Source organism: Hippichthys cyanospilos, chromosome 10, assembly GCF_059441005.1.
Source record: "Hippichthys cyanospilos isolate Australia breed blue-spotted pipefish chromosome 10, RoL_Hcya_1.0, whole genome shotgun sequence".
Classification (NCBI taxonomy): Eukaryota; Metazoa; Chordata; class Actinopteri; order Syngnathiformes; family Syngnathidae; genus Hippichthys; species Hippichthys cyanospilos.
The window spans coordinates 9,865,105-9,888,233 of NC_142378.1; the positions used below are offsets into that span (position 1 = coordinate 9,865,105).

At 39.2% G+C, this 23,129-nt stretch overlaps 3 protein-coding genes across 5 annotated transcripts; 2 read left to right on the forward strand and 1 right to left on the reverse strand.

Annotated features, from left to right (window-relative positions):
- Nucleotides 1-6,425: 6,425 nt before the first annotated feature.
- Nucleotides 6,426-16,663, reverse strand: fam43a (family with sequence similarity 43 member A). Of its 2 annotated transcripts, XM_088425782.1 has the most exons (4): nt 16,519-16,663; nt 14,092-14,188; nt 13,857-13,973; nt 6,426-8,242 (listed from the first exon to the last, which is right to left on the reverse strand). In XM_088425782.1, the coding sequence occupies exon 4, from the start codon at nt 8,211-8,213 to the stop codon at nt 7,185-7,187; it is 1,029 nt and encodes a 342-aa protein (XP_088281908.1). In that variant the 5' UTR covers nt 8,214-8,242; nt 13,857-13,973; nt 14,092-14,188; nt 16,519-16,663; the 3' UTR covers nt 6,426-7,184. The 2 variants fall into 2 exon arrangements, with proteins under 2 accessions (XP_088281908.1, XP_088281907.1); XM_088425781.1 differs by lacking the exons at nt 13,857-13,973; nt 14,092-14,188; nt 16,519-16,663 and adding an exon at nt 8,349-8,485.
- On the forward strand, nt 9,124-14,646 carry lsg1 (large 60S subunit nuclear export GTPase 1). Its single transcript, XM_088425778.1, has 14 exons — nt 9,124-9,324; nt 9,905-10,031; nt 10,180-10,300; nt 10,388-10,474; nt 10,563-10,649; nt 10,728-10,788; nt 10,859-11,035; nt 11,639-11,980; nt 12,115-12,216; nt 12,293-12,436; nt 12,537-12,660; nt 13,660-13,739; nt 13,868-14,035; nt 14,116-14,646. The coding sequence occupies exons 1-14, from the start codon at nt 9,226-9,228 to the stop codon at nt 14,293-14,295; spliced, it is 1,899 nt and encodes a 632-aa protein (XP_088281904.1). The 5' UTR covers nt 9,124-9,225; the 3' UTR covers nt 14,296-14,646.
- On the forward strand, nt 14,847-21,481 carry tmem44 (transmembrane protein 44). Of its 2 annotated transcripts, none has more exons than XM_088425779.1 (9): nt 14,847-15,059; nt 16,114-16,240; nt 16,309-16,399; nt 16,478-16,638; nt 16,939-17,025; nt 17,115-17,285; nt 17,501-17,626; nt 17,703-17,768; nt 21,218-21,481. In XM_088425779.1, the coding sequence occupies exons 1-9, from the start codon at nt 14,875-14,877 to the stop codon at nt 21,386-21,388; spliced, it is 1,185 nt and encodes a 394-aa protein (XP_088281905.1). In that variant the 5' UTR covers nt 14,847-14,874; the 3' UTR covers nt 21,389-21,481. The 2 variants fall into 2 exon arrangements, with proteins under 2 accessions (XP_088281905.1, XP_088281906.1); XM_088425780.1 differs by having other exon boundaries at nt 14,925-15,059; nt 16,188-16,240.
- The last annotated feature ends 1,648 nt before the right edge of the window (nt 21,482-23,129 follow it).

The window sequence follows — 23,129 nt, forward strand, 5'->3', positions numbered from 1 at the left end:
ACAAGTGCACCGCTTGCTGAATGGGACACTGTGAGATATAATGTTTCACGGCCTCGTGGGGGAGAGTCTATGGACACAGACACCGTTTATTTCACCAGACACTCTGTAAGTAGAGCTAGTGATGACTGTGACACTTAGCATTATGTCTCAAAGGCACCATGTTGTCTGAAACTCAATGGTGACGGATTGCACTGAACTGATTTCATCTACATGCAAGTGTAAGTATATACAGTACATGTGCGCATAGGGTTAGGATAACCTCGGGCAGGAGTCCCCAATGTTTTTATCACCACGGACCAGTCAACGCTTGAGATTTTTACTGTGGTGCAGAGCAAATATTAGCGCGCATAAAATATGAGCTCACATTAATGACAACTAATGGGAGTACAAAATATACTAAAATGTACACAAATTACACTGGTTAAATCAATTGTATAACTGAATTGCAAATGCTATTCAATTGATTACAAAATGTCAATAAGATGCAAATTAGTACTTATAAATGCAAAACCTTCGCATATGCTAACATATACCAAAGGGAAATAACCTGGCACAAATGAAAATCCTACAAAGTTAAACGCATACAAGGCAGCACTATATAATAGCACTATATAATATGCTGAAGATATAAACTAACATTAGCTAGCGTGTTAGACATAGTCACAAGTTATTGTTACTGCCCTTGCGTAATGGTTCTCAAATGATGGTACAAGTACCCTTGGAGGCAAGTGAAAGCACTTCATCGATTGCATAAAATTTTAATAAGGTTTCTATCAGCAAATCTAATATAATACTTTTTAAAGCTATGACAGGAACAGTGCAGTTCTCTTTTCAAGCTCAGAGCAAATGAATTAGAACATTAAGCAACGTATTGCTAAATTGTGTTTTTCCTGCGGGAGTGGGATGAAACAGTAGTGAAAATTCACCCTGTGTATGGCGTAATAACAGTAAAGTTTCCAACGATAACAGCACGTGAGATTAACGCCCATGTTTCTCTCACATTTTTATTACTGCTATGAAATATTTCTTCAGGTGACAAACATTGTAACTGTTCAAGATAAGTATGTTGACATTGTCACTGGAACACAGCTCCAGTGCGTTCTCAGAGTTAGCCTTACGCTTGATATTGGCATGTCCAAACAACTTGGTGTCAAACCATGGCACAATCAGTCCTTGTCAGATGACAACCACTTATACAATGTGGAGAGCAGAAGAACACCTGTGTGCTGTATATAGACGCCCATGCTGAACTGGGAAAGGAAGTGGAAGCCCTTGTGCACCTGCACACATTTCCCACAGTGAGTCAATATTGCCGTCAATTTTAGATAACACAATTGGATGCCTCCAAACCGGTGGGAACTGTTTGTGGAAGCCCCCTTTTTTCTGTTTTAACATGTTTGTTCCTAAGTCGACAAAACAAAGTCCATAAAGGCATGTATGAATGAATAAAGTAAACACATTTTATAAAATGTCATAAATCGATTTAATAAATTGAACAAAATTACTGGAAAACAATTCAGCTTCTTGTCCTTTTCCCTGTAACTACGCCGGATGAGTAAGAGACAATAATATCACGTCACAGTCCGTTGCAATGGCTGTCGTGTGATTTTATTTTGAAGTTGACCTTTGCAGCAGTTTCTACCAGCTATCTTTAGCCCTCCTTGCAACTTTTTAAAAAAAATTTTGCCATCACATCACGTCTCGACCAAGACATACCACCGTTAAAAATCATGTTAGCACTGCTGCAAACTATGTGGTGCATACAATTCAGTTGGAGACTTCAATATTAGAACATTTTTTGTTGATGCATTAAACCTTAATAACTGCAATGTAAGTTTTCTATCAATCTATAAAAGCCTATATGGATAAAAAAGAATGACAGTGTAAAATTATTTTGATTTAGTCATTCTGTTCTACAAAGCAGACTGTAGGCAGTGATGATTCTTTATACATCAATAGATTGAGGGAGAATAATTGTCAATCCAATTCTTTTGAGTCCAAAATTGTTTTCAATCAAAAATTAATTATGAATCGACTCAAAAACCCCAAAACCAGAATCGAGTCAAATCATTAGACACTCAAACGTTCCCATCCCTTGTGAGATTTCTACCTTTGTCTATTTCCATTAGCTATGTGAAATGGCAAGTTGGCCCAATACTTTTCTTCCTATAGTGTGGTTTGTACCATCAGAGGAGTGTGAACTAACAAGAAGAATAGGCGTCTACTTTGGTACTCGTTGTCAAGCTGTCTGCCGTCAGCAATCTAAACGAGGGGGCGATTCCTCCTCTAATTCTGCCTCGTGACTCATTGAAATGACCTCCAGCAGAGGTGCTTTTAATTAGAGTCTGTGTTTTAATTACATGCTTCGTCATTGCGAATGGCAGCGTCAAGCTCAGCACTTGCCGAGAGTGCTTCAGAGTACTTTAGTCACTACAAAACATCTAATTATGTTCTGGCTGCGCGTGAACCTGTTTTGAGTCTCTGGCACTGTTCTGGCACATTCACTTGACAGTTCTGACTCAGGCACTTGCGACATCTCCAATGTTATCAGATTTAAAAGCAAAATTCCTCATGAATTACAAATGGGCAAGTTTGTAGCAGGCCTAAAGATGTAATCAGGCTTTGACTCAGAAGATTGGCACGACCCTTTTCCTGACAGGAAAAAATTAAAATCCTTTTACTTCACTTCCAGCACAGACTGCATATTTTCTTTTTTTTGTTTTGTTTTTTTTAATTATAACTTCTTTTTTTTTTCAAATTGAATAACTGAAATTAATCCCATGTTTACGTTTTGTGGTGTCAAAATAACATTATCCATCCATTTTCTAGAGCCGCTTACCCCCACAGGGGTCACTGGCTTGCTGGCACCTACTGTATCTCAGCTGACTTCGGCAGGAGGCGGGGGACACCCTGAACTGGTTGCCAGCCAATCGTAGTGCACACAGAGATGAACATACACGCACACCTAAGGACAATTTAGTTTGTCCAATTCACCTGCCATGCATGTTTTTGAAGTGTGGGGGGAAGCCAGAGTGCCCGGAGAGAACCCACGCAGGCTCGGGGACAACATGTAAACTCCACACAGGAGGCCGGAGTAAGGTGGATTTGAATCGTGACTTTAGAACCGTGCTATTCACTGCGCCACCAAGCAGCCCCAAAATAGTATTATAACTGTGATAATTAATTACAGTCATATGCTTTTTAATAGCATTAATCTAATTTTGCTTCAGTGGTGACAGCTCTATTTACATTTATTAAATAAAAAAATACAATACGATTGACTTTTTTTAAAGATAAAAACACATTGTTGTTTTTTTCTTACAATAAAAATATATGTAAAGCTCTGTAATTAATGTGATGTCGACATCGTGACTAAATAGAAAAATACTACAATTCTATACATCAAGAGAAATAAAAAGACAGACATCAAATAATTTTGCAAGTGGGTCTCACTGTTGGTTGTTTGAAAGTCCAAGGTTGTACCTTGTCTCTAACGCAACATCAGCTGGGATAGGCTTCAATGAACCAGGTGATAAGTGGATAGACCTTTTTTCAGTCTGAGTTTGAAATGACATTTGAATGCACCACATACTTAGCGGCAAGAGCTAACACAGGCGATGTGTGTCGTATCGTACAATGACAGCATAATTTACAAGCAATTACTTAGTATTCTCAATCGACGATTAAATATGATTGTTTAATGATTTTTCAATGTTTTTTTTATTTATAATATCAAATTCGGGACATATATCTTGATCGTAAATGAGAACGTCCACGTGAATAAATTTTGGTGGGCACACATTTGATAAAAACAGATCATTTTGCTACTTATTACATATTCCACAAACACAATGCGAGAACAAAGGTTGAACATGTAATTACTTACAAATAAATAGTGAAATAAATCTAATTGAACATAAGAACAAGGCAGTGCTCCAAACTCTAAACTTGTATTTCAAACTCGAAACGCTGGTCCTGTCACATTAGTGTTATTTTGGAGACTTCATTGGGAGCCATAATGTTAAGAATGGCAACACGAGTCGACCCAGCCAACATTTCATATTTGATTAGCACTGTCTTGTTGATGCAAAACCAAATTTATGCTGCCACGCCAAATAGTGATGTGAGCGAACACCAATGTGTTTGTTTAACAAGTAAGCAACAATGGTCCACCCTTATTAGTAATGTAGTGCATGCATTGCCACCTTTGGATGTTTGAATAGCACTCATCTTCGCAAACACTATCACTTTTTTTCTGTGGGCACACGTATATGGCCTTAGTTCAGCAAAGCCTGTTCGCCTGTGGGAAAATACTGCTGATTTTCGCTGAGATAAAGCAGGTGCTGTTGTGAAAATGTAGGTCAGGGAAAATACATTCCCTTCGAAGTCTATCAAACTGCTGTCAACGTGAGGAGCAGACACAAAGTGTTGTGTTTGCGAGCATGAGGCCATGGCCACACGTCACATTCGGTAGGGCACACGACGACGTCACATATGACACGAGTGAGCGTTTTCCCTTCAACCTCAGTCACATTACACTGAAAATAAGCACCCGATCATTATGGGTGTTTTGAGGCTGCTGCTAATGTTTGGCAGGGAAAAAAACAGGATTGTTTACCAATTGATAAGCTAATAAAATAAATAAAGTAAAATGAAGCTTTTTTTTCATCCTGATATATTCCAATGGCAGTCCATTACCCACACATTTTCACTATTCATGGCAGCTGGCAATTTAAATATTAAAAATCCCTTTTGTTTCCCAGATTAGATTCAGTGGACATTAATGCTTTTCGTACGTATGTTTGTCTTAACAGTAATTGAATGTGTGTCATATTCAACCCATTCATGTTTGGTTTATGTTGCCCTGTGTATTTTGTATTTTTGAACAAATTATGACTTTATTTTGTATGTGAAGAAGTGACATATAGGTCAGTTCCTTGCAAAATCTTTTTGTATTTTTCACAGTATTATTGTTTGTTAAAGACCCATTTAATCGGCCAGTCAATGAATTGCTATGAACCCACTTAAATAAAAATAAGAGTGATTGAACAATTTCAAAGTTACCGGAGTCAGTGTTGGAAAAGAAACAAAGAACAAGCATAACAATCAAAGCATGAATCACTTTGAGGTCTTGCAAGGCAAATTTGATTTTCAACCTCTGTTTTTGTTTGTATACTAAACCAGTGTCTGAAATAGAAAAATCCTTTTTCTGTCTTTGAATTCTGACCTAAATCCATAGACATAGAGTGTATTGTTTTCAGTATTAGCCTTAGCGTGGCCAATAGAATTGAATCAGCTGTCCTTACAAGATAAAGGTTGCCATGCATGTAGTATCTTCCCCTTGTTGGCTCTGTTGTCTCGCTCTGTGTGCCTGTTTCTGCTGTGTCCCTGCACTCGCTTCATATCTGCACAGCAAACCACGCCACATGTATCAATATATCAATAGAATTGTGTGTTTTGGCCAAGCTGTTATATCACTGAGCCTAATGAGTGGCAACTGGGATGCTCGCATTTGTGTTGCTTGCCAACTGTAAAACTACTTGTCAACAATTGTTAGCCAGTTGCATGCTTTTTTTTTTCCTGAGTCGTGGACGAGTTCAAGAGGTGGTTCTTGTTTTGTGCAAATTAGACAATAATAACCATGTGACACATTAGCTTGTGCCAATAACAGATTAAAAAAAAAACAATCATTAAGCATGCTACTGCTTCTCTTGCTGAGTCATTAAAAGCCATGTGATGTTGAATGATGTGTGCATGCCTCGAGGCTGGTGTCAATGAATGAGACCTCAGTGGCCTTAGAAAAAAAACACTTCTCAACAGCCTGCTCCCATTGAGTACAACAATCTATTGATGGGAAAAAGTAATTTAATATGTATTAACAGGGTCTCATCTATAAACCGTGGCCTTCAAACCTATGACTTGTCGGTGCTACCCAATGAAAAGCATGTATTTCAATCCGTCCATTTTCTATAGCCACAAGAGTTGCAGACTTGCCCGGTGTGCCTATCCCAGCTGACTTTGGGTACTAGGCGGGGGACACCTTGAACTGTTTGCCAGCCAACTGCAGGACACGCAGACGAACAACCATTCAGGCACCCATTCACACCTAAGGACAATTTAGTGTGTCTAGTATACTTGCCATGCATGTTTTTGGAATGTGGGAGTGCCCGGAGAGATCCCATGCAGGCTCAGGAAGGACATGCAAACTCCACACAGGAACCTCATGCTGGAATTGAACTCGGGTCCCTTAAATGTGAGGCCGGCGTGCTAAACACTCAATCACTGCACCGCCGCACGTAATTCCATTGAAATACACTTTTAAATCTTTTTCTAGAATAGCACCCACATTCTCACCAAAAGTAAAGAAACATTATTTCGTTTGGAAACCAGCTTTGTTCTCCGACAAAACTCATGAATTGACACGATTTATCACATACTTTTTTAATGAGGTTCACAGAACAAACCACATTTTGTATCATTTAGAAAATACAGTCATACTTTGAAACATTTGACCTTACATCTGACATAAAAGGTGTGTTTTTTTCTTTTGCACAGCAAAGATATGACAATTATGTTTAAGAAAACATAACAAAAACAGACATTGTGTACAATGGAGTCAATGTCACAAATTGAGTCATGCCCACAAAAGTGCAAAATTAAAGTGTCGAAGGGGTTGTTGTAAAAAATGGTTTGGATTCACTAATGCAGGCAGGTATGGGGAGCCTGAAACAATATGGTCAACTATTATCATACATTATGAGCATGTGTGGGTTAATCTTGTTGCAGATGGGAACAAATGCACTTGGTATTGTGAATAAGGTCTACGGAGACCTGAGTAAAAGAAAAAAAAAAAAAACTACAGACGATGTTATTTTCACCACAGGAAAAACTTGGGTAAACAAGTCTTGAGGCAAATCCTCTTAAATAAGAAGGGAATTAGTCCAGCATGTGCTTTTGGAGCACCAGAATTTGGCAGGTTCAAAGCAAAACCCCCGAAATAAGACTTTTTTTTTTTTTTGCCTTGGTATCTATATATCTTCCAAACCATGTAAATGTTTTTCCCACCCCTCCTGACATTGTTGTAGAGGCACAGATTTAAGAAAGTCTCCATGCTGTCAACAGGTAATTTGTGTCTTGGAGGAGACAAGAGGGCTCAACGGACAACAATGGCTTAGCGTCATATCTCATTGTACTTTTATCTGCTCAAAGCCGTTTGAGAGTGCGTGGAGCTCATGGCTGCTTTCTATGGACGACTCGCTCCCCGTGCTCTCCCCCGAAAGAAGTCTGGTGACTTTGAGGTCAGCTTTCAGTGTCTGCACGTCGTTTCCTATGCTCATCTCGCCTAAATCGTTAATAATCTGAGTGAGTTCTTGTTTGCCATTGGCCACGCATTCGTCCGTGTCCAGAATGTCCTCACATTCAAAGTGCATGGCTCTCTCCTCCTCCTCCTCCCCGAGCAAGTCCTCCGTGATGGAGCCCAGCTTGGGCGCACTCCGGCTGCGCTCGACCGGTGGCTTGTAGTTGCACTGGCCGTTGAGCAGCTTCCTGAGGGGCGCCAGAGGGATGGTTTGCTCCCCAATCAGCTGCTGCTGCTGGTGCCGGGCGTCGTCCCTTCGCTTCAGGCGCTTGAACTCTGCCAGAGCCGTGGCCGAGGTCTGGTAGAGCAACAACGCCATGGCTTTCGCCTTCTCCGGCTTGGACACGAGCACGGCGTGGCAGCGCAGCATCACCGCCTTGTGCTTCATCTCATGCCGGTAAATCCAAACGAACACCTTGGGCAACCTCGGGTCCGCCACGCAGTAGGTTATCCGGTGCAGTAGGTACAAGTGTCCCGGCCTCCTAGCCTTGTCGTCCACGTGCACCATACGGATGCCCTGCGAGCTGATGGTGAGCCGCATCTTGGTGCCGTTCTTGCCCATATCACTCTTGCCCCAGATCTTGCTCACCGCCACGTCGGTGCAGCCTTCCCCCTTGGACTGGATGGTGGTGGCGTTGCCCAGGTAGAACACCGTGTACGTGGGGTCGTCGCTGGTGATCTTGACCTTTTTCCGCTTGGACTTGAACATGTTGCCCACCCGGTTGAGTGCGCTCTCGGGGCAGGACTTGGCGAAGGAGGTGAGCGCCGAGTAGTTGAGGCTCACCGCATAGCCCTTCTGCTTGGACTGTTTGTCTTCCTCGATCAAGTCGAACTTATTCTTCTTCCAGGGCAGCATTTTAGAGCCGGTCGCTGCGAGCACCTCGACTGAGAGAGAAGGAAAAGTAAACTTTTTTAAAGCACTTCTAAAGTCTCGGAAATGTCTAGTGCGTTCTAATTCTAGTCATGTAAGCTACTCTACAAGTTGCCGTACTTCATCTGTCCATCCTCTAATGAAGTCCATTGCAAGATGCAAGATGTGCGTCAAGCTGTCAAGTGGAGAAGAGAGGACTCAGCTCCGAGGCGTATATACTGGCACAAACCATTTCGACATTGTAGGGGGGGGACGAAACCAACTGAGGATGTTGGTGTTGGGAAATTCAAGCCCCATAAAGCAGCAGAATAATCCAGTGTATTTATAACGCCACCCTCGGGTTATTACGATAGGTGCATCTTCAAGTGCTGCACCGTACGTTTATTTATTAACTAACTTTTATTAGTTACGATCAAAAAATATTTTTAACTACTAAAATAAAAGTAAATTGTTTTAGGTTTAAATCAATCATTAATATGACATACACTAGTTTCAATTTTACCTTACCTTTTTGAAATCGAGTAACCTAACAAAATTGACTAATTTTTTACTTCAAAATGCTGCTTAACTTTTCTTATTGTTATTTAAAAAATATAATAAGTCATATTATCTATGCTTTCAATGTTTTGTTTTAGTATCGATTGTAGGAACATAAAATGTATCGTCTCTCTTCCTTTCAGGACAACTTTGGTAGATGGACATCTATTTGGAATGTTCCAATATTGTCAACATTTTGTCTGTTATGAAATTGATTGCGCAGGTTTTATTTTTTTAAACCCGTGTATTTACCGTATGTAAATAAAAATATTTATCATAATAAATGCTGATACAACAATGAAGTTGTCATTATCGAACGTTTGTCTAATTGGTATGCTCCACTTCCGGTTCTTATGACAACAATCCAATGCACATGTAACTCTGTGGGTGCGAATTTTTCATTTTGTTAAAGTTAGATACAGTAATTTTTGGAGATTAGTGTGAGTCTGTACGAGGTGTAATGGGTAAGAAGAAGGTCGGAGGGGGAGGATCACTCGGCAGAACTCTAATAAAAGAGAGACTTCATGCAGGCCGAGGCAACAAGAAGAGCGACACATGGGTACGACGTGACACACATTATTGTATCAGATCTCCCGAGTCAGATATGTCTCCCGGTAGTTAATTTAAATGGCATTCCAATATTTATTAATTTGAATGAAGACACCGTTCCGCATATAACTTCAATGTTGGGCGCCAGATAGATGTCAATCAGCTCATTTCTTTAAGTACTCGAAGTGGCTTTAAATAGGACGTTTATGTTTAATTTCCTACTCAGGGGATTGAGAAACTGGTGATACATGTTTTGTTTGTTGATTCTAGTGCACAGCTGCATTTCATTCTGCTGACAGCTGTAAATGGTATTCCTGTTGCGACAGTATGTAACGGAAAATATTATCTAATGTATAATACTTTGAGATTGTAGCTAAAGGTGCTAACCACAATCTTAATTACTATTCTCAATATTTTATCATGTCGCCCTGAAATACTACATACATGTCACCACAAACAACATATTGTGGATTATTTATTTATTATTGTAATGACAGGAGTAACAAGTGATGCTTTAGAATGTTGTGGATGGTGTGTTTTCATGAACTGGTTTGTGATTCTTGGGAGGTCATTAAATTCTTTCTTTCTAGTTGCATACCAGTGAGCTGAATGACGGCTATGACTGGGGACGGTTGAACCTGCAGTCAGTGACTGAACAGAGTTCCATGGATGACTTTTTGGCCACTGCGGAACTAGCAGGAACAGAGTTTGCGGCAGGTAAATGATTCGATTATGTTTCTTCTTGTTGAATCTAAAATAGGCAGGAAATAATATCGACATTCTTCTGTGAGGAATCACTTAATAAGATGTTGTTTAACATGAGAACATTTTCAAATTTGTTGGATTTTTCTTGTTTTCATCATAGAGAAACTCAACATCAGGTTTGTACCAGCAGAAGCTAGAGCAGGTTTGTTGACAGCTGAGGAGAAAAAGAGGCTGAAGAACCTGCATGAAAACAACAAGCATTTTCTCAGAATCCCTCGACGGTATCCAACCCAAGAAATGAATATAAAATAAATCTTAAGTATATATCCCATAGTATTAGATTTTTATTTTTCTCTTTTTTTCCCCAGTCCCCACTGGGATGAAAGCACCAGCCCGGAGGCACTGCAGCTGGCAGAAAAAGACAGCTTTCTGGAGTGGAGAAGACAGCTTGCACAGTAAGTCATGTTCTGTGTTCTATTTGTACTTATAACTACTGTCATGTATCAATGGATCTATATTGTGTAACTCCTGTTCCTTCCTAAGACTGGAAGAGGAACAGAAGTTGTGTCTCACGCCATTTGAACGGAATCTGGAGTTCTGGAGGCAGTTGTGGCGAGTCATTGAGAGAAGGTAAAAATCATATATACTGTATATTGCTGAGAGTGCAAGTCTTTGAAAATTGAGTTGACATTTTGGGACTTTTTGCAGTGATGTTGTTGTTCAAATTGTGGATGCCAGAAATCCGTCATTATTCAGATGTCCTGACCTGGTAAGAATGTTTAAATTATTATTATTTTTTTTGTGGTATTAAATATACTGTTATTGTTGTGTTCTGCAAGGAATTATATGTAAAAGAGGTGTCAGAGAATAAGGTGAACATGCTGCTGGTGAATAAAGCAGACCTGCTGACCAGAGAGCAGAGGCGAGCCTGGGCCAGACACTTTGACAAAGAAGGCCTAAGGGCAGTTTTTTGGTCCGCCCTTGCTGAAAGCGACAGGTTGGATGCAGAAGAAAAGGTGAGCACAAAGAAAAACAACATGTGTATTAAACATGCAGGCCGTTTGATTTATTTTCAGCCCCATGTTTTCAGTGGTAAAAACGTAGTACTTTGTCTACAATTAGGCACTCATTTACTGACATTGACGCTATAGACATCAAAGATGCGTTTTTACTAGGCTGAGTATTGAGAGTTTTTTTTTTCCTCAAAACAGATTTTTATATCACTATTTAAAAGGTTGTAGCTTTAAAATAGTTTCAAATAAAGGCATACTTTGTAAATGTTGCTTGGTGCAATTTTGCTACTTCCGCGCTGAAGGGGTTAATTATTCCACATGTCACCAAACATTGCTGGCATATATAAAAAAATATAAATATATTACTTACATTAAATAAGTGAAATAATCTTCAATTTCCATTTCGTTCCAAAAAGCAAATTTCACATTGTATAGATTCTGTACTCATAAAGTGAAATATTTCCATTTCAGTTAGCCAATGTTATCATTTTAATCAATTCAACTTAAAGCTAACAAAACTAAACGTTATAATGCTGATTTGACTACTAAAATGAAATAACTCTTCCAGAATTTTGTCATTTATTAAGATCTCCCTGTATTCTACAGGGCATGGAGATGGAGCAGCCAGAATCTGGAGAGAGTGACCAAGAAGATGGAGCACAGCCAAACAATGAAGACTTGAACTTGAAAAGGCCAGATGTCATTGATGAGGAGGGAGAGGAGAGCGATCACTGGGAGGAACTGCGGGAAAGGATAACCGTTGAGGAGGAGGAGTGGTTCACCGCCTCAGAAGATGAGTGGCAGGAAGATGAAGAAATTGTTGAGAAAACCAATGAGACTCCTTTCCGTAATTCCACTCGGCTTTTGCACAAGGACGAGTTGTTGGAGATGTTCAAGATGGTTCACAATGGGCCCAGATGCAAAGAGGGGCAACTTACGGTGGGACTGGTGGGTACTATTTCTTTTTTTTTTCTTCGTAGCTCTTGCGTCCTTGATTTTTCGTGCACTGGAACTGTATCAATGAATTTCAACATGCCATGAGATCACATCGGAAGCATTTTTCACCAGTATGCATTCAACAGGTTGGTTATCCGAATGTGGGTAAGAGTTCAACTATCAACACCATTCTAAGAAACAAAAAAGTGTCTGTCTCTGCAACTCCTGGACACACCAAGCACTTTCAGGTACAACAGCTTCATTTATCACTATGATCTGCAGACTAATTTGGGATTCATGTGAGCGTCGCTTCATGTTTCACAGACTTTGTTTGTGGAGCCAGGGCTGTGCCTGTGCGACTGCCCTGGTCTGGTCATGCCCTCCTTTGTCTCCACCAAAGCTGATATGATCTGCTGTGGGATCCTGCCCATTGACCAGATGAGAGACCACGTACCAGCAATCTCTCTCATATCCTTTACACTGCCACTCTATTCAAGGAACTTTTGCTCCCAAATTTTACAGTATCACCTTGTCAAAGCTTAATGTATGAACTTAACGGGTGTGTTAAGTCTGCCAGACGATCCCGCGGCATGTACTGGAGGGCACTTATGGCATCAACATCATCAGGCCACGAGAGGATGAAGACCCAGACAGACCTCCCACCTCAGAGGAGCTGCTCATGGCGTATGGATGTAAGACTACAACAGAGAGTACAGCAGTTTTCTTGCCAGTGGTCAAATCTGGATGAAAATCAGCTTTGTCTTCACTCTCTTAAACTCAACTTGGATTGGCATACACATTTTCCTCACTATAATGTGGTTTACCAGATTTTAAAACATATTGAAAAGGTAGCATATGTGCATAAATATTTTACAAATATTAAATTGTGTAACAATTTCAGGAAAATGAGATACGTCCCAAGATTTTCCTTTCAGTTGGCTATTCTATTTAATTATCCAAAAAAAATCATGTCTCTCCCATATGAGAATGGTTTGACCCAAACTGTAACTATGCCACCTAGCAGAGGATACTTTATGTTGATATTTTTTTTTATGTACAAAAGTGTATTCATAATTATTATTTTTTTTTTATGGTGCGGTGGTTAGCACGTCCACCTTGTGTTCAGGGACCCGAGTTCAAATCCACCTGGCTCGGGCCTTCCTGTGTGGAGTTTGCATATTCTCCCCGAGCCCACGTGGCTTCTCTCCGGGCACTCTGGCTTCCTTCCACACTCCAAAAACATGCATGGCAGGTGTATTGGACATACTAAATTATCCTTAGGCGTGATTGGCTGGAAGAATGGTTGTTTGTCTTCGTGTGTCTTGCACTTGGCTAGCAACCATTAAATCAATGAAGTTCCATTAAACCAATGAAGTTCCAAAGTTTCATAAATCAGACATGTTAGCATAGCGCTCTATTTTAAAACTTTTTTTCCCCCAACCAAAAATACTGCACAGGTTAGGGGGTACTTGGTTGAAAAAATATCCAACATTGAGAAGCTCTGACATAGACATCACATTTCTTTCCTTTTGTTTTTCAAACCAGTTTCAGTGGTTTATTTTATCGATGGAATCATGAAAGAGGTTTTGGATAATTCACATTCACATGGAATGTATTTATTATTGTGTTTTCCATCATATTACCATTGATTGTTAAGTATATTTTTTGGAAGAATTCATTGTTGCTTTCAGACATGAGAGGCTTTATGACATCACATGGCCAGCCTGATCAGCCCAGATCTGCTCGCTACATTCTCAAGGATTATGTCAATGTGAGTCAAGTTACAATGTACAAATGAAATAAAAAATTAAACTTTACCTTACTTTAAATTATACTTGAAACCTACTAAACCACCACGGCAACCGACTGACTCATCTTGGAGTCTTACCTCTTTTTCAGGGGAAACTTTTGTACTGCCATCCTCCTCCTGACATAGAACCTGAGGACTTCCAGCCACAGCATAGCAAATTCCCCAAAAAAGCTGACAGCTGTGACGTCTCTTCGACTAAGAACAGAGGGAAAGTCAAGAGAATTGAAAATACGGTGGACAAGAACTTCTTTCATGCGGTAAACACAGTCTAAAATATAACAAGAACAGCATCAGACCAGTTTAAACATCATACGTGATTTTGGCTGGCTTATTTTAGGAGAATGTACGAGCGCTCTCAAAAGGAGTCCAGGGTGTCATGGGCTACAAACCAGGCAGTGGAATCGTGGTTCCTGAAAAAAACGAAACGGAGACAACGGTGGGAAAACCCTGGAAGAAACATGGCAACAGGAACAAGAAGGAGAAAGTGCGTCGGCTTAACAAGCATCTTGATGCCTGATCATTCAAAAGTGGAGCTCTAATCACAAATAGAGATGAACCTGAACAGGATAGAAAACCATTCATACCATGCCATTAATGATGACTAGAATCTGTAGGTCTCACTGGCTCTGAATTATGAAGGTGCTTTGATTTTAATTATGGCACGCTCATCTACAATGGACTGGTCGTGGTAGGAATTGTCGGTCAGCATTGGATACATTCCATCACAAAGATGACATTTGTTTTACTTTGACCACTGTTCCAAGCTCCATTCAACCTACACATCATCCTGTAATAATTGTACAGAACATCTTAACAAATATGAATTATGTACTAAATCGTTTTGGACAAAGTTATTCACTTGATTTTGTCGCCTCTTAACTGTGTATTTTTAACTGTTTTGGGCTCTAAACAATATTTACCTTTCTACATAAACTGAACTGAATATATATATATATATATATATATATATATATATATATATATATATATATATATATATATATATATATATATATATATATATATATATATATATATATATATATATATATATATATATGACGGGAATGCAAACGTCCTGCCACAAGGTATTGACATGGCCACAAGGAGTCAAGAGAATGACTGGATTAAGGAAGACCACAGCTTGTTTCCCGCGAGTCTCCTCAAGTTTTGCACCACTTCTTTCACCTTTTGTTTAACTCATCGTGACCCAGGAAAGAGTTGCATTTCCATATGGCTAGTTTGCCTCGCTTCTCTGCTACTGCTGATATCATGTCTTCAGTAAGTGCCTTTACCTGTAATCCTTTTTTTTCTGCGCATAAGGAGGTCTCGCATATATTGACCAATGTACTTAATGAAATTGTTCAAACCGGCGTTGAATTGCTAAAATATTAGTTTGTTACTTGCTAGATGCCGATTAAACAGCATCGATAACGGAACAGGTGTGTCCATTCAATTGATTCGACACCTACACGCTCCGTAGAGCATGTTGCCTCATTTTAGATATTCGTCAGCGCGTCTACCATGTTGGGTGTGTCAGTTATGCGCGCACTTCTGAGTAAACTTACGGAAATAAATGAAACGTAACACTAGAGCGTTAAATGAACGCAGCTTATTCACTCACACGAATACTAATGAAAAACTATCTCAGTGATTAATATAATTGTATCCACTTATATTGGCAATCACTAGAGACAAGTGCTTTCCCAGCCCTATCTCTGGGAAACCTACACTGTACATGAAAAGTTTGATATGCAACTAACAACCACTTTCTTTAAGAAATACTTTGGAGGCTAATTTTGCTCGAGTCGTTGTCGGAATGCACGTATGGTATTTAAATTAGCCACAGTTCAACAACTTCAAAAGTCATTATTTAGTGTCACTTCCATGAGCTCGAGCTTTGACTGTAAAATCGTTGGTACATTTCAAAGCAGCTAGGAGAAAGAAGGATCTAAACAAATTTGTGCCACTTTACTACAACCAAGATCCAAACTGTTCATTTAGAATACAGAATCAGTGTTACTCTGAATGCACTTATTTTTTCATCTTAACTATTTTAATTAATTATTTATGTCCCTTATTTGTCGTTGAAACAGCCTATTGACTGTGGCTAAGATATGCTCATTAGCCTATTTTTAAATGTGACTATTTTGCCAATATATCTGCCGTAATTGCTTCATGTTGCTGTTTGATCAAGTTGTGTACCACCAAAGTGAACGTTCCTCTTTTTTGCGTTGTCTGCCTCGTCACCTTATGTACAGTATTAGATGTCTTATGTAATTTCTATTTGAGTGTCACTTCTAACTTGCACTTTTTTTCCTGCTCACCTTTGAAGTCTCTTGGGTCAGAGGTGCAAACATCACGGAGGGCATCCCGGACATGCTGTGACTTCTCTCTACTGTTTCCTAGGTAACGTGTGTGGGTTTACCGGGGCTGTTTTGTCCAGACAGCTGCACATTCAAGTAAGTATACCAATCAAGGAATTTAACACCAAAGTTCATTTTAGTTATGAAGCCTCACTTCTCTGCAGGTTTTAATGGGACTTATATCTGCTGCTCTGGATATGGTAAATGTTATTGCCTGCTTTATTCCACTCTGTTTTTGCAGGAACTTGCACGTAGGTAAGTTTAAAACAACTGTGATTCACAGTTTGATGATAAGTATTTTTAATGCGATTAATGCTTGTCATTGTGCTTCAGAGAGAAGACGAAGAGAGATCAGAAGACGCAGGAGATCTCACCTTCTTGCCGTTTGTCTGCTGACTGCGCTCACAGGAAGTTTCTGGAAGTCAGGCCTCTTACAGAGTCCAGCAGCAGACCACATCCTCCAAGGGAGAAGGCTGCTATATATTAATCTGCAAGTAAGATTATGACTACAACTAAATTTAAAGTAAAACAGAAGAGCAATGACTGCGAAGTCTTGGCACCTCCTTGAAGCATGTACAGTACGAATCTTCCAATCAGATCGTTTTTATGTCATCCCATACGATATTATTTGTCACAGCCTCTAGGGGACAGTGTGACACTCGTTTTGACCTTTCATTAAGAACCGTTGCTGGACACCCAAATTTGTGTCCATCCATGTGGAACACCCTTGGCTTTTCACCTTAAAAAATACCTGTATCTTTTCTCCCATTTCCATCAAATGGACACTGTACTAGGACAACACAGAAATCCTGGGTTACACCCTTGGCCTGCTGTCATTCATCATCACCTCTACCTCCAAGTTCCCGACACTTGTCAGAGTCGTAAGTGATCGTATTAAACATGTCCTTGTCTCCAAACAGAGAACAGCTGTCACCTTAAGGCCTTTTGGGGTTTTTTTTCCCATGTGCAGCACAGAGGAAAAACACTATCGAGATCTCACGTTTTCTCTGGAGTGGTTGGCATGCTGGCTGCTGCCCTTTATGCTGCTGCCATACTTCACTATGACACTGGGGTCAGCTTCCTCTTCAGGGTCATGCCTTGGCTGTTGTCTGCAGTCTGTGGTGCCTTGCTGGATTTTACTGTATCCTGTTAATCCCAAAAATAATAACGATACAAAATTGCGCAACGCACACAATGTTTTATAGCATGTACTTGCCTGTATTCTTTTAGTAATTCGTTTTGTAATTTTAGTATTCGAATGTTGTCCTTTTAATTATGTGAAACACATTGAGTTGCCTTGTAAACGGTAAACGGACTTTCACTTATAGTGTTATATGCGTTTGACACGCACGTCAGACTATAGTCCTCCACTGGTGTTGCATGGGAACCGGGCAGCGGCTTACGAGTTTTTCTCTAGAAATGGAGAGCCTACTGGATGGTTCTTCCAAGGACAAAGATGGTATGAAGCATCATAGAAAACAAGTAGGTCCTTTTCCCATGATCGAATCAAACCTTTTTCTGTCAGAACATGTTGCTATTGGAATCTATTTCTTCAAAGGGCAGAAATTTCAATCTGACCGAGATGGGCCGCTATATGGACGTCAGTGTTGACGCTACAAAACAAGTAAGCAATGTTGTTGCACACATCAAACACTGTGTTTACAATTCATTTAAGAGTTATATAAAATAAAAAATACTACTTCTAGCCTGGTGTCACTTACAATCACAACATGTTTTCAAAGCTCCACTTTCAAGCCAAAACATGTCAGTGAAAATTTACCACTTTTGATGTTAGTGTTATTCTTTACATCTAGTTGAAAAAGCTGTGAAATGAGGTACTGTTCAGTGATCTTCTCTAAGATGTTGTATGAACTTTCTACCAGTAGAGGGTACTAACATAATTTAACAGCGTATACGATTCAGCAAGGCTGACTCTACAAGTGCGCTGCTTTTGACATGTCACCGATCTGGAGTAACACCTGGCGGGTTCAAGCAGATTCCAGAGGTGTCCCTGGCACTCTTTCAGGCTTTGACATTTTGATATCAATCCAGGCTCTTTAATTACGTGCCCCGAAATGGTCTCATGGTGTGGCTTGTTATGCAACTACTTTGCTATACGTAGGCCTACATACGAAAGTAGCATTCAGACTTTCACATGGCTGCTGGGGAAGTGAGTCAACGAGTTACTAGACTTCCTTTACACGAGACAAGCAGTCAGCAACTTGGATAAGATGCTACAGCAAAAACCTAGAATGTGTGTCAGTCTGTGGCGTCATAAACGTATGGATAATGACATTGACACAACTACCTACTTTCTGAGGGCTATGCAGACTTATAATAGATTTGTACGTCTGATGTAGTGGAACCATCTAGTTAAGTGCTGTATCAATGGCAATTTGACCTACATTATTTAGGTTGGAAACCCTTTTAAATTTCTAACCACAGTCATTCATGCCACCCAGGAAGTCTGTGTACATGACTTGGCCTCAGTACAACAAGTATCAGTTAATCAACACTGCATCCGCTCTAAAATCACACCACAGTGTTTAGCATCTGCAGTGAATGAGTTCACTTGGCACTAAACTGCAATAATAGGAAGCATCATTGTGTTTCACATAGCCTTCGGCTGATACATACTATTTGGCAAGCCAACCATCCATTTTAACTGCTCAAAAACCATTTTGAGTAATAGTTACATTGAAGTTAAAACAAAATTCACAGTTGCCCACATGCCAACAAGCATTCGTTTTTGTTCCTTTAAAACACGTAGGCCAGGTTTACATCACAGGGCTTATTGCTCTACTCCATTTTTTTTTTTTTTGGTGAAATTCATTTTTTCCCCACATTTTACATTTCTAAATAAGTGTGTGTGTGTGTGTCTGAAAGCTAAATAGCCCCAAACTGTCCTGTATGCACATTGAGGACATTGTGACGTCACATAGCAGGTTTGCTCAACATTAGTGTTCATGAAAGTAGCTGATGATGCTGAAATGCTGTCATAATAGAGCTAGTATATTTTCAATCTGATACATTTAGAGAGAAAATTGAGGAGGGGACAGGTGAGACGTCAGAGAAAGAGAACAAGATAGAGTAAGAAAGAGACAAAAATACGCGTCGCGCTCTCTTCATTGAGTTGTCTTCGCCTCATCCACAAATACTGTTTTGTATTTTCCAACCTGCTCCCAAATTTTTGAGCACAGAATTGTGATGTTTGTCGCTCGTTTGTTACATACTTTCAAGTCAAATGAATGTGACCAAGCCATTCGGACCGAAGTCGCATGACAAAACATCAGATATGGATCGGGTTTCGGACCACATATCAAAGTGGACTCAATCGCTTACGGAAAAAATTGGGTGCGTGTTATTCACACTGCCATTCAAGATCAGGTACTGGTAGCAAATAGGCAAAAAAAAAATCTGAATTGGGTCACTTCAGGCTGCTGTGAGATCCTAGCTTAGTTATTTGTTTTTACTTAACCTATACAGTAATACTTTTCTGTGTAGTTTTTAAAGATTTGATAGAAACAGATTGACTCTGGAAGTGCATTTTTTTTTTAATTCGAGAAAGTCAAGCAGCTTGTTCAGTTTTATTGGATGTATGCCCCACTTTATTTGAAAATGCAAGCGGGTTGTTATGATTTGGTGCTATGAACTCAGAAGACCATTAAGGTGATGTAACTTTACAGGCCTTTCACCACAACTGATCTCTGCTCCAAAACAACTATTTATTGTTTTCTGTTCTTGGGTGTGTCCCCTGATTCTGTGATATGACTCTGGTGCAATAAATGACAAGCACCTAGAATATATTTTTATGAGGTATTCTCTGTATGAGAGCTACTGTTGCTGTTAGCCTACTAAAATGCATTTCAAGCAATGGAATACTTTGAAATGTTGCATTCATGAGTACTCACCATGTTAATGTCCTATGACTTCCCTCTACCAGTATACTGTGTCAAACCATGCGCCATTATTATGCATTGTGGTGTTTCTCCATCATGACAAAAGAGAGAATGGATTTCAGGCCGGGAAATGTTTTAGATTTTGTATGCTGCTCAATTGTTCTCTGTGACAGATTGTTGATTAAAGCTCAATGCTGGGCAGGGTACGTCTGCAAAGGAAAATGGTTGCCTCTTTCTATAAGAGACCAGCAATCTCTTCTATTTTGGGAGTTGTTTTTTTTTTTTTCTCCTGCTAAGGAGTCCTTGGAGTTAGTTGTTTGACAAAAAGAAATAAAAACTAAAGAAAACTAAGAATAAATTCAATGATTGTAAATTTCAAAACCTTGCAAATGAATGTGTTCTTAATGACCAACAGTATGTTTTAAATATAATCCTAGGTCTAGTTATTAAATATTACATGGGGGGTGGCACTTCTCCAGAGGAAGCCATGTTTGTTATAGCTGCAGACAATGGTAAATGCAGAACCCCCTGCTGTCCACAATTAAAAACGTTTTAAATCTTACAAGCTATACTTTTTAATGTAAGCCTCTTTGAATAGTTTGACAAGTCCTACGTTGTATGCTTTGATGCAACTTGAATATACTCTATCAGACTTGTGCAAAATTCAATTTTAGAATTCACTTCACTCAATGAGGTTTAATTGACTCCACCTCGCAGGATGTTAATGAATTTTGAATACAGGATGTAGAATGGAATTCAATGCAACTCAGATGACCTCATTCTAATCATGTTTAAATGTATTTCACTGGTGTTACGAAAAAGCTAAAAAATAGAGAGATTATATCTCACTTTTTCCAGACTTCTACGTGTGTAATGTACTTATAACTTGTGAACCTAATGATAGTATTTGTTGACCTTAAATGGTAATTGCTAACGCACAGATGTCTATCGAGATTGCTAACCAGTTGTCATAGGTACAATTGGTTTGTTGAAAAAATTCATATGTATAAGATCATTAAAAAATGAATAGTTATATTTACTCAACTCAAGGAAAAAACATGCTCAATAACAAACAAATGGGCACTGCAATATGATCTTGTCCTCGTGCTGTCATCCAAGTACATAATATGTGGATCCTCCATGTATTAAATTTTGACCTCTCCTTGTTTTCTAGTGGGATTTTCAAGTGGAAAATGCACAGTGGAGTCAACCAAATCCAAAAGCACAGAATTCAGAAATGTTCCCCTTGCAAGAGTGGCCTAGCAACCCAAAACCATTTAACATGTGCACCTATGCCTCAAGCATACTCCCTCAGGATGGTGTGTCCTGTAACCAGTCCAAATAATAAAGAAATCTAATTTCCATGCAACTGAAAGAATGCCTTTTCACATTTGGTGTAAAAATCTGAGTTTCAATTAAAAAAAAATGTGCACTTGAACATTTATGTCTTTTAATACCTCTCTTAACGCTACAATATAGCTCCCCCGCTGCACTTTGAACTAAATGGGTTACGCCCTGTATTTTGCAAGTCACTCTAGGTCAGTAAATCTCAACCACTATTCCACATAATATTAAAGGGACAGTATGTAAGATTTAGAAAGTTTTTTACTACGGACAGCAGGAGGTGCTGCAGGTGCTGCATTCACCATTGTCCGTAGTTGTAACAAACATGGCCGCCTCCAGAGAAGTGCAACACCCCATGTAGTGAAAATTTGTAGTTTCAAAAAAGTGGTTCAAAAATCTGACTACAAAAAAACAAATCACCATCTATTCAAAGACATTTGTTCACCGATTAGAATTGCATCGTCACAATTTGCGGAATCACAAATAATATTAATTTGTGGAAAAATATGAAACTTAAAAGATTGTAAACAGAAATCATTCCAATTTAGGGTTTTTAATAGCGCTCTTCAAATTTAGAAGACATTTAGAGTTTTAGTGTCAATTTAGGGTTTCACTTCAAAGGGGACTTAAGGTATTTTTGTAAATTAGAGTAATGAGGGACAACTTTAATCCTGGAAATAGTTGACGTACTTCTTCAAAACAGCGATGTTGAAATCTGCAGAAGAGCACCAATATCAATCCGAGCTTCATTCCTTGAGCAGTCCAACCAACACTATAGGCAACCAAACAGGTGTGTAGAGATCAATGAGAACTTATTAAATTGTACAGATTTTCAATCTTAAGTAAATGTAGGTAGCAAGTAGAACCACTATTTACGCAAAGATGTGTTTTGTTTATTAGTTTGTTTTAAATCATCAGGTCTCAGTATCCTGAAGAAAGACTGTGGAGCCACCATTTTGTTCTATAAAGACAATCTACACTGCACACCAAAGACACTTTGGTGAGCTACTTCTACTTTAAACGAAAGAATTTGCTTATCCCTGGGCCTGGATCTTGGGAGGGCTGCACTAAAAGTTCATGCATGGAAAATGTAAGTACAGATATCAAGAGGACTATTTGATGATTGTTTTGACAGTGGTATATGGCGCCTGGTACGATCATGTGAGAGGTTATTGCAAGAAGTTTAAGTATTTTTTCATAAAGCCCTAAAACATGCATTTTTAAACCAAATTTTACAACAGCACTGAAATTATACCCATCCAGCTACAATGTTTCTTTGAGACTGTCTTAAGCAGGGGTGGGGAAAACTTTCCTGTCAAGAGTTTATTTGGCCATTTTGTCACGCCACAGTTTTAACATTTGCACTTCAGTTATTTTACTTCATATTTGTCAGTATAATTGAACAAACTAGCATCTCTGTGTTATCCCCAACAGTAGAAGTTAGAGATTGGAAAAACATGCGACCCAAGAATATGTGTCTTCATTCAATACAGTTTGCCTGTTTCAATATTGGTTGTTCCTTATTTTATGATTTGTAAGGACAAGTGGGTGAATTGGTAAGCAGGTTCTCATCCAAACAACTACTAGTATTTGGGAAATGACATGCAGGTGTTTAGAATTTTGACTGTTGTATGTTGGAGATACTAGCCTATACTCTGCTCTGTAGGAATTCTACAGAGACAATTCATTATCAAAGAAACCATTAATAAATCATCAATAACACCTCTGGTCTCTAGGTATCA

What these genes read in the sequence shown, in the direction of transcription:
- fam43a (XM_088425782.1), bottom strand. Translation starts at nt 8,213, where the DNA reads ATGCTGCCCTGGAAGAAGAATAAGTTCGACTTGATCGAGGAAGACAAA.
- tmem44 (XM_088425779.1), top strand. Translation starts at nt 14,875, where the DNA reads ATGGCCACAAGGAGTCAAGAGAATGACTGGATTAAGGAAGACCACAGC. An exon ending in CCAGACAGCTGCACATTCAA is followed by an intron (nt 16,241 to 16,308) that starts GTAAGTATACCA and finishes ACTTCTCTGCAG; the next exon opens with GTTTTAATGGGACTTATATC. An exon ending in TGAAGCATCATAGAAAACAA is followed by an intron (nt 17,627 to 17,702) that starts GTAGGTCCTTTT and finishes ATTTCTTCAAAG; the next exon opens with GGCAGAAATTTCAATCTGAC.
- lsg1 (XM_088425778.1), top strand. Translation starts at nt 9,226, where the DNA reads ATGGGTAAGAAGAAGGTCGGAGGGGGAGGATCACTCGGCAGAACTCTA. An exon ending in ACAAGAAGAGCGACACATGG is followed by an intron (nt 9,325 to 9,904) that starts GTACGACGTGAC and finishes CTTTCTTTCTAG; the next exon opens with TTGCATACCAGTGAGCTGAA. An exon ending in TGGCGAGTCATTGAGAGAAG is followed by an intron (nt 10,650 to 10,727) that starts GTAAAAATCATA and finishes GACTTTTTGCAG; the next exon opens with TGATGTTGTTGTTCAAATTG.